The sequence below is a fragment of the Salvia hispanica genome, chromosome 2 (genome assembly GCF_023119035.1).
Source record: "Salvia hispanica cultivar TCC Black 2014 chromosome 2, UniMelb_Shisp_WGS_1.0, whole genome shotgun sequence".
Classification (NCBI taxonomy): domain Eukaryota; kingdom Viridiplantae; phylum Streptophyta; class Magnoliopsida; order Lamiales; family Lamiaceae; genus Salvia; species Salvia hispanica.
The window spans coordinates 5129797-5145003 of record NC_062966.1 but is presented as its reverse complement, the minus strand read 5'-3'; the positions used below and the strand labels follow the sequence as shown (position 1 = coordinate 5145003).

The following is a 15207-nucleotide window of genomic DNA, read 5'->3' as shown; positions in this document are numbered from 1 at the left end:
TAGATATGAATGTCGATAATAATTAGGAACAAACAAGAAGTAAACCATACGTAACAAGTGATTACAATAGTTTCATAAGAACATCCTAAAAGTTAGTTTCGCCTATTTTGATAATGGAGAAACATAGCTTCGGCTAGACTATCCCTAAACCTAGTCCACTCATTTGTAACTTGAATAGTAGTAATCCGATCTGAGTGTTGAGTCTCTTCCATCTCATTATGATAATCACGACTCTCTTCCTCTTCATCATGATCATCACCTTGATGAGTAACTCTTGTTTGAATCTCAGCATCAACCTCGGCCAATAATGGATCATTAGGCTCTTCTACTCGAATAAGATTGTGAAGAATAGCACAAGCATTGATGATCTTCACATGCGTTTTGACATCATAAAAAGACACTTCTCTAAGAATTTTCCATCGCTTTTTAAATAGTCCAAAAGCTCTTTCAATCACATTCCTAGCAGTTGCATGCCTGAGGTTGTATAACTCCTTAGGATTTTGTGGATTATTGCCTCTAGTGTACCACTCATTGAGATGGTACCGGATACCTCTATAAGGAGCTAGAAAGCTTGGTCCATTCGTATATCCCGCATCTACGAGATAAAAAATGAAATTTGATTATTCTTTTAGGGCTTAAAGAGTATAATAAATTGAAAAAAATAAAATTTTCTAATCACAACATACCTTTGGGAACTATGAATGGATCTTTTCTAACAAGCGCATCTCGTAATACTGGGCTATCTGCTGCAGATCCTTCCCATCCCGGTAAAATAAGTAAACTTCAAGTCACGAGAACACACAGCCAAAACATTGGTTGTCAACCTACCCTTTCTATTTCTATATCTTCCTTGATCTTTCAATGGAACACTTACTTCAACATGTGTTCCATCAAGTGCTCCGAGACAATTCTACATCATGAACGTACTATTTAATTAATATAACTATTAAATTGATTTTAAAAAAAATAAACAATTAGAAATAATACTTACTTCAAACCAATCCCATTTTTCATCCTCGAAGCTTTCCATTACTGTTTCTCGTTGGACAATATATTGCCTTCCTAATTTTAATATAGCATTTAATACTATATGGAAGTATCGACTAACAGTCTCTCCGGATCTTGCGAAATCAAACCCAACTTTACGGTTTGTTAAATTAAAAGAGAGGACATACAAAAACATGGCAACTACTTCTTCAACTGTGATATTTTTTGATTTTTTCAATCCCAACTCTTTTAACTTGGAACATAATACAGTAAAGCAATGCCTAGTCAGTCTGAGTTGATCCTTACAAGCCCGGTCACTTCCATAATAAAGTCTTCTTATATATAATTCTCGTGCTAAGCCAAAGTCGGAACTTGGTTCTTTCACCATGTGTTATTCATGCCATTGACCGACTAAGGCAGCAAAATTCATAACTTGATGAGTAATGAATATCTTACTAGAATAATTCTCATCGTCACTTTCTTCACCCGAACCAGATGTGTTGATATCCATAAACTAAAGTTAAAAGGTAATAAAAAGTTATAAGGAAAACATTATATCAAATTGAACATGGAAGTGAACAAGGCTTTGCTATCAATGGAAAATGAAACATGTTGAGATGTATCACTAGCAGGATAATTTTTATAGATAACTTTTCCTATATCCCTCTACTTTTGTGCTCAACAAGCATCATCAATCATTGCAATTAAATGAAGCAAAGAAAAAAAAAAGCACCAATTAAAGTTTATCCATTTCGAATTAAAGTTTGGCAGAGTGCTGTAAAAAATCCTCTAGACAAGGGATAACAAAGTAATGAAAACAATACTTGAATAATGAACAACCATACCTTATTATTAGCTTTGCTGGTATATGCGGCTCTCACCTATATAAAACCAAAAGAAAGTTTTAGCAAACTGGGGTGACACTGACAACTAAATGATCATAGGACCAATACATAAAGAGGTCATTTTCATTTGCAAGCTATATTCCTAATCAAAATGGAATTATAAGTGGAACATACATAGCATTTAGACAACCCACCGGCCAGTCTCATGCAACCAGCAATAAGAGATGGACAAATGACAACTCATCATGGATTCGAAAATATATTATTCCAGTTGATAGCCTTTTTAGTGAATATATGTTTACATAAGTTCTATGTATACAGATCCTTAAATTTGTAGTAGTTAGTTTGTACATAAAGGGTGATATTATGAGATAACAGATATTGAAGGAAAACTGTGCATGTGAATGTTGTGTGGAGCTCATAAAAATGGTTCCTTTCTGAAGTAGGTAATATTGCACCTGAACTTATGTTTGAAAGCAATATTTGTAGGACTTTTGCTACTGAATCATCCAAGCAAACGGTATCCTTTAACTACAATACCTCAATCCACAAAGACCAACTAAAACAATCCACATTTTTATTTATATATATACGAAAATACACAAACCCCCAAACCCAAAAAGACCAATTACCAACAACTACAATCGATTTGAACAAAAAGTTCGACGGATCTGGAAGAAAAATGGAGATTTAACTATAAAATACTAGCAAAACTGAAACAAATCAAGCACGGACATGAAGGGGTAAGAAATTCGAATTTTCTGCAATAAATAATACCTGAAGATCGATTGTTAAGAGATGAGGAAGCTCTCCAATGAAGAGGAGACTAGGGTTCCGCCTGTCGCAGAGAGAGAGAGAGAGAGAGAGAGGGCGAGAACAAAGCACAGTGATTTGTGACCCGTTTCTTTTGTTTGACCCGGTAGGATCCGCGTGTTTTCAATTTGTGACCCGTGGAATTGAGATGTTGGGTTTGAAATTCTTTATTTTAAATTTGGAATTGAAATCAAGGAATTCAAAAATTTGGAATTACAATTCAATTCCAAATCTGTATATATTTTGGATACCAAACAATAAATTTGGAATTGAAGCTTCCAATTCCAATTCCATGAGTTGAATTCCGGATACCAAACACAGCCTTAGTGTACTCGCCATCACTCACATTAAACTTCTTACCCAATTTTGAAACAAAAAACAAGGCCCACATATCTTCTCTCAGTTAGGCCGCTCCCTTCTTCACAATTGAAACCCCCAAAATCAGGCAGCCTCTCTCTCTCTCAAGAACTGAACGCAGATTCCATAATTTACTACTTCTTTTTCAAGAATGGATCCTACTTCCCTTCCCCTGAATTTATTGTCAAAATTGAAGAGGATTCCAAGATGGAACTGTCAAGTGTCAAACGTACCATACCCACAACATACCAAATAAGGAGATTGTGACACCCTGAATTTTATTGAGATAAATCAGACTTAGTAGCATAATTAATTTCTTTTAGAAGCTGCGTGAATTTGTAATTTTTAGACTATCGTGTGATCTCGACCTTTGAATACTAAGTATTTTATTTTGGGAACGAAGTGCAAGAATGAATTACATGTGGTGCTCTTATTAAGGAAACATTAAAGTACTCCATCCGTCCCACAAAGATTGTCCCATTTTTCCATTTCCGTCCGTTCCATAGAGTTTGTCCGTCCCATTTCACTCTTACCATTTTTGATAGTGGACCCCGTATTCCACTAACTCATTCCTACTCACATTTTATTTTAAAACTAATACTTTAAAAGTAGGACCCACATCCCACCAATTTTTTCAACTCACTTTTCATTACATTTTTTAAAACTCGTGCCGGGTCAAAGTGGGACTATCTTTGTGGGACGGAGGGAGTATTTGTGAAGATTAAGAAAATTGGATGCAAAAGAAAAATATCAGAGAATAGCTTGTTTGGAGAAAATAGGAATCAAGGAGTGTTATTTCAAGAATGATGGAGATACAAATGGTACATGCTATACAAGTTGTAATATGTAAATGGAAGGGACAACACATCCCAAGCTACTCTACCCTTCCTAGCTATACAAAAGATTACATCCTTCTTTTCCTCTCTTCGCCTCGATTCCTCCCCCACAAAGCTCCAAGTTTGACAGCCATGATCCCTGCAAAGTAACACAAAGAAGGATATTAGAAATGGATCACACAAAGCACTAGAGTTGGAGTTTCACTAAAATAGTATTCCCTCCGTCCCGCTTAAGATGACACGTTTTCCTTTTTAGTTTGTCCCAACTAAGATGACACATTTCCTTTTTTGGTAACTTTCTCTCTCCAATTAATACACTCAACCACTTTTTTTCACTCCTATTAAAATATCCATCTTTCTTTATCTCTCTACTTTAATACTTACACTCACCTTCTCTCTCTCCAATTAAACACTTTAACCAATAACTCCTAAAACCCCGTGCTTGCTAAGCAATTTGTCATCTTAGCCAGGACGGAGGAAGTAAAATGCTAGGATTTGTAGAATCCTTATCATCACACAAGCTGTCAAGGTTCAAGGCTTGGGCAGGAAGCAAGCATTCTCAAACCTCCCCATCTTAGAATAGAGACAATGAGATTACTAAAGTGAGGTCATCGCCTAGGCTCAAAAATAGCAAAGTAGATCCTCCGCAAAACCGAAGCTGATGAAACAGCAAGGATGCAGCCCCAGATTTCACCAAATTAGAAACAGCATTTGGATTAGCACTTAATAGAGAGTAAGCTGGCAGCCCCAAAAATAGGAGGCTTTGCCCCCAAGTTTCCAACACAAAAGGCCTATATAAACTGCCTCCCCACCCCCTTTTTCCTCCACCATTTTGACAACCCAAAATTTCACAAACATAAGAATTTCAGCAAGGAGGAGCAGTGGCAAGAGCAAGGAGTGGCAGCCAAGAAACTAAGGATTCACCAAGTAAGGTAATCCCCCTCAACACCCCATTACTCTTTGAATCATGATTAGAACAGCCACAACATAGTTCAAGAACTTAGTAACACAAGTGTTGACTACAAGATCAGTAGCAGGCTAAATGCTTAAATCCAGAATCATAACAGTAGCAAGCTTCAATAGATAACACCAACACTTGGCAAACATTGAATAATTTCATATTAGTGAAGCCCAAACTCTTAGAATCATAGAAGCAACACTTAGCATAGCAGGATAATAACAAGCTTGTTCCAGCAACACACAAGTTTCCAACTGAATCGTCAATCGCAAACTCGGAACTAACGGAGTAAGTAAAGGGGCTAGGGGGAAAGGGACTTGGCTTAAGGACAGAGGCTGTCCGGCGACGAAGCGAGTGCCGACGCAGCAGAGGCGGGGCGGTCAGCGGCTTCATTCGCCGAGGCTGACGGCGTAGGCGCGATGACGACCCTAAGTTCCACGCACGACGGAGGAAGAGGCGGAGGGCGAAAGGCGACGCCTTTCCCCTGTCGGTGACTTCACCGGGAAACGAGAGGACCGGCGGTGAGCTCGGTGGCGAGTGACGGAAAAGCTCCGGCCTTTGGCGAGAGCCAGCACGCCGGCGGAACTCCGAAATTCATCGAGGTAGGTGCGATTTCGCCGGAAAGGAGGAGAGGCGCTGCTCCTCCTCAAATTAAGGGTTTCTAATTTGGGGAAAATGTGATGTGAATAGAGTTGAGAGAGAAATAGAGAAGAGGGCCGGGGGACGGCTGGCGCCGGCGGAGCTCCGACGACAGATTGGAACGGCGATTCCGCCGATGAGGATTGGGAGGCGCCAGGCGCCGCCCCTGATTCAATTGGAGGTTTAAAGAAATGGGGGCATTTCTTTTTTTCTTCTAGAGTAAAAGTTAGGTTTCATATTTGTACTGGACATTTTTAAAATTCGACTTTGGAGAGATGTATTAAGGTCATGCGTCTCCTTTTAATAAAACGCACGAGCGTCACACGTTTTAGGATAAGACGTATAGATCTCATGCGTCTTTGAGTTTTTTATTTTATTTTATTAAAAGACGCATAGACCTCATGCGTCTTATAGTAAGACGCATAAACGTCATGCGTCTCTTCTTCGAACTTAAAACAGACGCGAGGCAGAGGCAGTAGCTTCATTCTGCTTGAGAGAAAGAAAGAAAAGGGGCAGGCGATTTGTTGGGCGATTTTCGGCGATTCTCGCCGATTTCCGGCCATTTCCTCTTATTTTTCGGTAAGTTTTGTTCAATCTTTCAACATTTCTCACTTATTCGTCATTTATTGCATAACATTAGGGTTTCTAATGCCAAACTTGTCAAATTTACTAAATTAGGGTTTATAGAAAAAAATTGTCCCTAATTGTTATTATGTTGTATATTTTTTTATGCAGAAATGATGCCAGTATTTGTGAGTTTATATTGGGGTGGTAGAATAGTTCAACTTCCTCAAGTGGGTATTGGTTATGATCCACCTCGTACGAGAGGCTCCATCGTATTGAATTCATGTGTTTCATTCTCTGAATTAGTTGCAATGATATGTGCTAAGATAAGAGTAGATATGAATCAACATTCCATTGAAATATCATGGAGGCATTGTCTCTTTGGTACCAGTATGAGTTACATATGTACTGGGGTTGACAATGATAAAAGTGTGGTGTTTATGTTCATTGAAGCTCCAAATTCTACATGTCATATTGAATTATTTCTTGAGTATTCGCCATTAAGAAATTTAGAAACCCCAAAGAAATGGGATTGAGAGAAAGGGAGTTCTCGGTGGAGAAGAGGAGTGTATTATTGAGTTCTTAGTGGACTTAATTATTTAGTCTTGGGCCAAGTTGATTTTAATTTATGAAAGTGGGCCGGTTCTTGTTGATAAAGGAATGTAGTTGGGGATGCCTCATTTTATTTTAGTGAATAATAGGGCCATTTATTTGGGCTAGAATATAAGTGTTGGCTACCCCATTGTTGCTTAAGTTTTGGGCTAGACTGAATAAATGGATAGTGGATCGATGCATGCTGATGAATACAGAAATAAGTTGAGATTTTAATAATATGGCGCCGAGGATTATTTATGATGGATTGGAATAAATTTAAGATTGAGTTGGAGCTCAATTAATTAATTCCTAAATAATTTAGTAAATTTCCAAAGATGGAAAGTGATGAAGTGGAAGACCCGAAAGCAGACCGGCGTCGCCCCGCGACGTCATGGGCGGCCTTAAGAAAAATTCAAAGAAAAGATTTAAGAAGGGATTTTCCAAGAATCCATATTTTATTAAATGCTCAAGTATATTTGTTTTAAAGATTATGGAATTTCTCCGAATTTAGTAAAATGAATAAATAAATTCTACAAAGTAATGAAGCCGAGGTGGGATTTAGATAATCCTATAAGCCGAGACTGAGATATAGTGGTACCCAATAGTAGGATGCATGCATTCTTCTAAGGCGAAATAGTTCAAGTACTAATTATCGCTATGTATTTTCAAAGGATAAATCGCTCAAGGGCAAGTGAGGTCAAAACGAATAATTGAATTGAAGAATAAGCATACCAGGTGAGCTTTCTTTAATATCCAACACATTAGTTTGGGTATAAATCAAATACTTGCAAAATTATGAAAAATCATCTTTTCTCAAAATGGAGCTATGATTCTTTTCAAATTGTTGTCATGCCATAAATATTTTGTTTTGATGACTGGAATTGAATTGAATGTCATGGAATGGAATGTGATTGAATATCATGGAATGAAATGGGATTGAATGTCATGGAATTGAATGTCGTGAAATGAAATTGAATGTCATGGAATTGAATTTCATGGAATGGATTCACGAATCGAATGGATTCACGAATGGAATGGATTTATGAATGGAATGGATTCACGAATGGAAATGGATTCACGAATGGAATGGATTTATGAATGGAATGGATTTATGAATGGAAAGGATTTATGAATGAATGGAATGGATTGATGATTGCATGGAATGGATTTATGAATGAATGGAATGATGAATGATGAATTATGAATGATGAATGATGAATTATGAATGATGAAAGAACCTAGTCTGCAGTCGAACTTTTAGCTCCCAAAAGAACTTAGTAAGCTCGGGCCTTTTAAGAAAAACCCCCGTGTGCTACTGTGATGGCTTGACAACTATATATGGTATGTTTTGATTTTCGGCATGTGTCCACTAAGTACTCTTGTACTCAGCCCTACATGTATTTATAAATATGCAGGTTGAATGTCAAGAGGATGGAGTGATGATCGGAGTCGATGTTATCAAGTTGATCTTCCAACGATTCGTGTCTTCATACACGAAGTCGTTTTGTAAGGACTTATTCCGCTGTGCTTTTAGAATTGTAGAACCTCACCATCAACTCTGATTTGTTTGAGGTGATGTTTATTCTATTTTTCAAGACCATGTAATGAAATACTTGGCTTCTATGATATCAATCGACATTGGCCTTTGTACAAATTCTCAAGTTCTAGCCCTTTTCCCCGCTTCTTTAATCCCTCTCATTAGTCGCGGTTTACCCGCTTTCGCTGCTATCCTTAGCAAAATGCGGTCGTAACAGAGATGATGCTATTAGAGGAAGATGTGTAATTGATTGGACAAATATTTGCTTAGGAATAGGTCATAATAGAACATAAAAAAGGTACATACGAGTAAATATGCTATCAGAACATAATAATGTTATCATCAGATCATATTTCCTATTTCAAAATATGCTACAAATATATGCAAAAAACATAGTTGAAAATTTAAACAATGATGATGGATGGCACATAACGAAAAGCATAACAACAACATGATTTAGTCATAAAAGTAACATAAAATAAAATATTTATGGAATAACTAATTTATAACATTTAAATGAAAACCATGCAATAAAATTGACCTCCATAAATCGTAGTATCTACACTTTCATCAAATGAAGAATCGTATTATATACACTTTCCATTTAAGAAGGTCTCGAAAGAAATAAATCTGGAAAAACATTAATAAATTTTGGGAGAAATCAATAATTAAGATTACAGGTAAATGTAGAATTTATCAATGGAGTGACAAAGGAGAAGAAGTTGAATGGCAATCTGGTACATTTAATGTATAATTTCTTTAATTTCAATTTTTTTATTTATATTAGTTTTTTGGTATATTTTTAAGAAATGGAATAAAAATGTGCAGATATTATTAAACTAACTTTTGTTTTCAGTGTTATAAAAATTAAAAAAATAAATTTAAGTATCTCCCAAATCTCTCTCTCTTCTTATACATGAGAACTCCTCCTCTCAAGTCCATGACGCAACCAAAAAATATTGCAACGGTCTAAATTTAAAATTCAAATACATCAGCGTCTCCCAACTATCTCTCTCAAAATTCAAATACATCAGTAAACTATCTCTCTCAATTGTGTGAATAACTTAATTTGCCACTTTTTGGTTTGGTGCTTGGTTTAAGTTAAATGTGAAAAGGAAAAGAGAGTGGATGAAGGGAATGGTCTGAGGAAGTTGGCTGATAAGAAAGAAAGAGATGCAAGAAAACAAAGAAGATAAAGAGTCAAGAACCGAGACAAGGGAGAAAAGGAGTTGAAATAGGAGTGGAATGAGGCTGACACAGTTCTGAAGATTTAAGGGAAGAAGAGATATCTGCTCGATCCAGGATATGCCAGAGATCCTGTGACGTGCAAAAGTTGCCCAGCACACCTGGTGACCCCCTTCCTTTTCACGTATTCTTCTTTTTATCTGTTGGTCGGTTTTTGTTTTGAGTTGTCTTCCACACTAATCCACAACTTGGATGTACGGCCTTGTGTGGTAAGAGGTTGCTCATGTATCTTGCTTTTGTTTGTGTTTTTTATGTGTTTGTTATAGTAGCAAATTGAGCATGCCTTAGTATGCTTTGTACCTTCCTAATTCCCTACATTCCAAGATACTTGCTATTGTCTGATAAGTTCGGTTTTTAACTACGTGATTCCAGTTAAGTGATTTAAGAACAATGGAATATTGAGTTTGAGTTTGGATATGTAATAGTCATAGAGGGAACCACCACTTATTCAGCTCCACCCTTTTCACTGCTCTCTCCTTTCTGTGCATCCACTGTTCCAGTTGTACGAGAGAGAGAAGAGGGAAGAAGATGGTTCCTCCTTTAGCAGTCGGCCACTACTCCTACACCACTGCCCATTCACACCATTCCCAACAATTCTTTCCCCAATTTGGCCCACATCTATAGAGGAGGGGACCATCTACAGAATCAGCCCTACCTCAATTCTTTCAAGAGGAAGTTTTCAATTCCCATGTATAAAAGTAATCCTCTGCCCTAATTGAAGGGGACGAGCAGCCGGTAAGGAAAACAAAATTCCTCCTTTTCCTTTCAATATGTGACAATCATAATTATTTATATTGAATTCATTTCCACTTTCGAATGCTTGCTAGTAGGCAAAATAAAACTTTGTCAATGTTTACCATTTCTTTTCTCTCCCAAAGATTGGTTGAATTCTGTTGTTGCTTGTTGCTAAGATTCTGTTATGATTGCAACAATTTGTTAGTTTAGAATTTCTGTAAGTTTTTTTTGAGAAGCTCTATTGAATTTCCATGTTTCTGTATATTTTTTCAGCATACATATGATCTACTTGCATTGCTCTCTGTTTTAACCACATTAGTTTAGAATTTTGCTGAGTTTCTTGTGCATGAAACTTACCCCTTTATATTATGTTTATTACATGAGTTCTTTAGCAAGTTCTTAAAAAGTTTGTATGCTCTTATATTAAGTTTGTGTGGTGCTAGACCTGTATCCATTCTTTTAATGGTCAAGTTGAACCTTGTAAAGATATTATTTTTGTCTGTTCTTAGTCATATTTTTTTACATGGATCTGCTATTTGCGCACATCCAATGTCAAACTCTTCAATTATGAGCAGTCCTTGAAAAGGTCAGTATGTATATCAAAATCAATGAGTTTGTTCCCTAGTCTGCATATTTATGATTGACTGGAATTGACATTATTCCATATTTGACCAGTAAAGAATTGTTCAGTTGTTCCAAGGAGAGTGGTCCTATCACATTTTCTATAAGCTCTGCTCTGGTGTCCGTTCTGGTCTCCAAGGTTTGTACTAAGCTTTTCCCCATTATTTAGTTTTCGACCTATATCTGAACCTTTTTCTCTTACATAAATGAAGATTATGGGAATGGTTCAAATATTTTTGGATGTGGTGATTACGCTGATATACTTTTTTCCATTATTATATCTATGGCATACAAAAAATCTTTGTTACCAGTTTGTATCATTTTTACTTAATAGTTGGTGTTTCATAGTTAAGAACCTATTTTCTTTAAAACATACCAAAGCACACGTATATTATTGATGATGCACAAGTCATTGCACTTTTCTCTTAATAAAACAATCATTTATTGTCAAAAACACATTTATAGCTTTTGTGGAACCATGGTTATTTTTTCAGGTAGGGTGAGGTTATGAAGTGCTTCTGAACACAACTATCTCAATCCGAGTGAATGTTTGCAGATCCCAAACATTGATAATGAACAAAAGTTTCATAATCTTATGGTAAATGATAGATCTTGAAACACCCATTTGTTTTTCTCGTACTCACTCATTAGTCAACCAACCAACCACTTTTGTGTCTTAGGTTTGAATCTTTAGTAAAGAAACTGATGTACTGGTGGGAAAAATTAATTCTGGCATATGTTTTCACCCCTTGAGTAGCCTTGGATTCTATAACGATGACTAGAAACGCATCAAAATGCTTGCTGCAGTTTTGTGGCTGGGAAACATCATTTCTTGTAATTGAGAATCAAAAGAACATCGAGGTTTTTCGTGATGAAGGTAACTGTAGTTCTTTTTCCCAATCCTCTTTAATTAGTCCTCATCTTTCCAAAGCTTTAGTTTTTGTTGTATATTATTCGGGAAATAATTAGTTATATTGAAGGGAAATTCTCATTGGGGATCTACTATGGGAAATCATAATTGTACTAGAGGATTTGCTTGCATGACAAATTTTTCTTTACGTCAGATAGCATATTAGGGATGTGGTGGTGCGACGGCGACATAGCAAATTCAAATTAGGTCAGATATCCATTAATGTATAGAGACATACAGGAGAAGCGAATAAATTGCAAATCCTAGAAGATTGATTTATGTAGGGAGCAGAAAGCTAGGGCAACACCTAGATACATTATGATTACCTAGATACATCAAGATTATGTTTATGCTTACCTTTTTTATTTAACAATCTAAATCAATTTCCCTATGTTTACAAATGCAGCTTGCTTGACGGGTTGTAGTGAGAAAGACCGGATGCTTACAATGTGAAACTAGAAGGTGCGAGAAGGTGCGAGTGGGCAGTGATGAAGTCACCAAATCTCCCTTACTTGAACAGGCTCTTAATTTTATGTATGTGTGTGCGCAGTGTATATTTTGTGCATATAATGTATGTATATTGTGTATAATGTGTGCATTTTGTGTATAGTGTGTGAAATTTGTTTGTTATGTGTACAATGACTGCAATGTATGTATTTTTCGTATAGTGTGGCTAGCGGTGTTTGTATTTTGTGTATATGTGAGTGTAGTGTATGTATTTTGTATATGTGTGTAGTCAGGGACGGATCTAGAAAATGATCATAGAAGGGGCAAAAATACATGTGGAGATATTTGAAGTGTTTGAGGAGGGGCATTTAAAGAAGAAACTAATATTAATTTTTTTCTACAATAGAATTTATACATAGATATGAAATTTTGAGGGAGGGCATTTGCCCCTCCTCCTTGCACGTTAGATCTGTCACTGTGTGTAGTGTGCATGTTTATAAGGCGTCGAATATATGTTTTGTGTGTGTGTTTATAAGGTGTGAATGATGTATTTGTTGTATGTGTATTTTGTGTGTAGTGTGTCTGTTTTATTATGTTTATAGTGTGTGTAGCACATTTTTGAAGTGCGTATATTTTGTTTATTATGTGTATTTTGTGTGTATACTTTGTGTATAGTGTGTGCAGTTGATAAGACTAATTTCATGCATCGGTTATAAGGATAAATTCTGTGATTTCCTGGGTCTAACAAACCTTTTTGAGCCAAGTGTGTAGAGAAAATGCCAGCCCCAGGAAGAAGATAGAGATCACCTGGTGAAGGAAAATGGCAAGGAAAATTAAGCAGAAGGATGAAAAGCAACTAGACTGAAGAGCATCGTTTGAAGGGCAAAATAGGAATCACAAAGAACAGTCTAGAAGCTTTATCCACTATAAAAAGGAGCACGCAAACAACATGAGAGATACGATCGTCACCTTTTCCAGCTCCTAGCTTAGGTTTCTATTTTTCTACACACTCATTTGGGGGAAATTTTCTGGGGGGTTCTCGTTTCATAGGAAGTGTGGGTGCAACACCGTCTCTACGGAGGCGAAGAAACAGTTATCCTTTATTTTCTGTCTACTTTTGGTACTCACCGAGTCCTCGTTGTTCGAGGCTCGGCTTTTGTGTTGTTTCTATCATTGGATATTTCGTATTTTGCAATGGATATTTCTGTTTATGTTTCGTTTATCTTGTTGTATTGTTTTAGGATCGATTTGCTGATCTTTGTTGGTTGATCTGAGTTTGAAGCTGGTTTGTGAGAAATCTGTTGTTGATCGGAGAAATCTACGTAGATCAGTGAAAATCTGAGGTGGGAATGATGTTTGGTGGTTGTGGATGGCTTGGATCCGGAGTGGATTAACCGTCCTGTGACTGGATCTGTTTGTTTGAAGTCTCATTTAGTTGTTTAAATTCTGCATTCTCGTTTTACCTCGTCTAGTAGCCGTAGATCTGCCTTAGTTTTAACTGTTCTTCATTTTTACTGCTTTTAATTCCGTCTGCTTAGTGTCGATTTACGTTTTTGCTCTGTTTCTTAACTGGTTATTTCCTGGTAAATGTTGAAGAAGTTGATGTCGCCGTTAGTATGTCCTTTAGTTAGTTATTTTGCAGCTTTTCAATCGTACTCTACCTTTTCAGAAAATGGTCCCCACATTCAGTTGTTTTCTTAGGTCTGGGTAATTTAGGGAATAGTTTTCTTAGATCTAGTAATTGTCTCGCTTGTTCAGGTTTATATGCATGTTTCCTGTTTCTGCCTAGAGCTAGCTGTTAGGGTAACATATTTCTATTACCATGTCTAGGAAGTAAAGCTCAACCCTAAAAATGCGTGGCAGCAGCCAACAAAAATAGTTCCCGAATCTTTGAACATGTTTATTTGCGCATTCATCTCTGTGGGATCGATCCCTACTTTCCTGTGCTAATTTTAGTATACGTGGTTGAGGGTTTTGAAGAAGTATTCTGTGTGTCCGACGACCGAGATCTTCCAACGATCCGTGAGTTCCTAGACCCTATGATCTAGTGGATTCGCTGGACTCAGGAAGTTTGATATTCCTTACTGTGCACACAGTCTAGCTACCAGTGACTTCAGCAGTGTGTATAAAATGTGTATATTTTATGTATAGTGTGCAATGTGTGTATTTCGTATGTAGTGTGTGTGTAAAGTGAGTTTATTTTCTGTACCCATGTTTGTTTTATGTGTAGTGTACGTGTGTATTTTGTATTTTGTGCAATGCGTATGTATTATGTGCATTTTATGTTTAGTGTGTAGTGTGTATTGTGTGCAGCGTGGTGTATTATTTGCATTTTATGTAGTGTGTAGTGTGGGTGCATATGGTGTAGTTTGTATAGTAGTGTTTATTTGTGTGCGTGCGCGTGCGTGCATGTGTGTATATTGTGTATAGTGGTTGTGCGTGTATATTGTGTATAGTGGTTGTGCGTGTATTTTGTGTATAGTGTGTAGTGGGTATCATGTGCAATGTGTGTTTTTATGCAGTGTGAAGCGTGTAAAGTGTGTGTATCCGTTTGCAATATATTTATTTTGTGTATGCATGTGTGTGCTATGTGTGTTTTTTGTTTGCGTGTGTATTTTTTGTTTGTGTGTTTGCAATGCGTGTATTTTGTGTAGATTATGTTTTGTTTAGTGTATGAAGTGTGGGTATTGTGTGTATATGTGTGTGTAGCGTTGTGTTTGTGTTAAGTATATTTTGTGTATTTCATGCAATGTATTTTGTGTATTGTGTAAGTGTGTTTGATGTGCATGTATACTGTGTGAACTTTGTGTATGTAGTGTGTGTATAATGCGTTTATACTTGTGTATAGAGTGTGTAGTGAGTGTTATGCATGCATAGTGCAAGTGTGTTTAATTTGTAGTGTGTATTTCATCTATTGTGTGGTTTTTTTTATAGTGTGTAATATGTATATTTTGTGTGTATATCGTATTTTGTATATAGTGTGTGTTTATATGTTGTGTAGTGTGTGTATTACGTGCTATTTATGTAATGTGTGTGCGTACAATGCATGTATTTGGTATATCGTGTATTTATTAGTGCATAGCGTGTATTTTGTGCTTAGTCTGTCTAATGTGTTTATA

The 15207-nt window shown here is 36.6% G+C and overlaps 1 protein-coding gene and 3 long non-coding RNA genes across 12 annotated transcripts; 2 read left to right on the top strand and 2 right to left on the bottom strand.

Annotated features, from left to right (window-relative positions):
• On the bottom strand, positions 1 to 3036 carry LOC125206165. Its single transcript, XM_048105453.1, has 6 exons — positions 2978 to 3036; positions 2610 to 2736; positions 1833 to 1868; positions 829 to 910; positions 687 to 755; positions 1 to 595 (listed from the first exon to the last, which is right to left on the bottom strand). The coding sequence occupies exons 1-6, from the start codon at positions 3034 to 3036 to the stop codon at positions 93 to 95; spliced, it is 876 nt and encodes a 291-aa protein (XP_047961410.1). The 3' UTR covers positions 1 to 92.
• A 731-nt stretch (positions 3037 to 3767) lies between these two features.
• On the bottom strand, positions 3768 to 4367 carry LOC125205696. The gene is made up of 2 exons (XR_007173814.1): positions 4229 to 4367; positions 3768 to 3977 (listed from the first exon to the last, which is right to left on the bottom strand). It is a non-coding gene; the product is annotated as an uncharacterized LOC125205696 (long non-coding RNA).
• A 274-nt stretch (positions 4368 to 4641) lies between these two features.
• On the top strand, positions 4642 to 8221 carry LOC125205699. Of its 2 annotated transcripts, XR_007173824.1 has the most exons (4): positions 4669 to 4770; positions 5895 to 6014; positions 7265 to 7328; positions 8009 to 8221. It is a non-coding gene; the product is annotated as an uncharacterized LOC125205699 (long non-coding RNA). The 2 variants fall into 2 exon arrangements; XR_007173823.1 differs by lacking the exon at positions 5895 to 6014 and having other exon boundaries at positions 4642 to 4770.
• Positions 8222 to 9232: 1011 nt separating this feature from the next.
• LOC125205697 lies at positions 9233 to 13308 on the top strand. 8 transcript variants are annotated; one of them, XR_007173818.1, is made up of 7 exons: positions 9233 to 10110; positions 10620 to 10696; positions 10786 to 10870; positions 11226 to 11329; positions 11412 to 11608; positions 12048 to 12113; positions 12853 to 13308. It is a non-coding gene; the product is annotated as an uncharacterized LOC125205697 (long non-coding RNA). The 8 variants fall into 8 exon arrangements; XR_007173816.1 differs by having other exon boundaries at positions 12048 to 12175; XR_007173820.1 differs by lacking the exon at positions 12853 to 13308 and having other exon boundaries at positions 9233 to 9584; positions 9876 to 10110; positions 12048 to 12660.
• Positions 13309 to 15207: the final 1899 nt, after the last annotated feature.

Excerpts from the sequence above, each read along its gene's own strand:
- LOC125206165 (XM_048105453.1), bottom strand. The coding sequence starts at position 3,036 with ATGTGGGCCTTGTTTTTTGTTTCAAAATTGGGTAAGAAGTTTAATGTG. Across the intron at positions 2,737-2,977 it reads TTTAATGTGAGTGATGGCGA|AAACGGGTCACAAATCACTG; the intron begins GTACACTAAGGC and ends GTCAAACAAAAG. Across the intron at positions 596-686 it reads TCCATTCATAGTTCCCAAAG|ATGCGGGATATACGAATGGA; the intron begins GTATGTTGTGAT and ends TTTATCTCGTAG.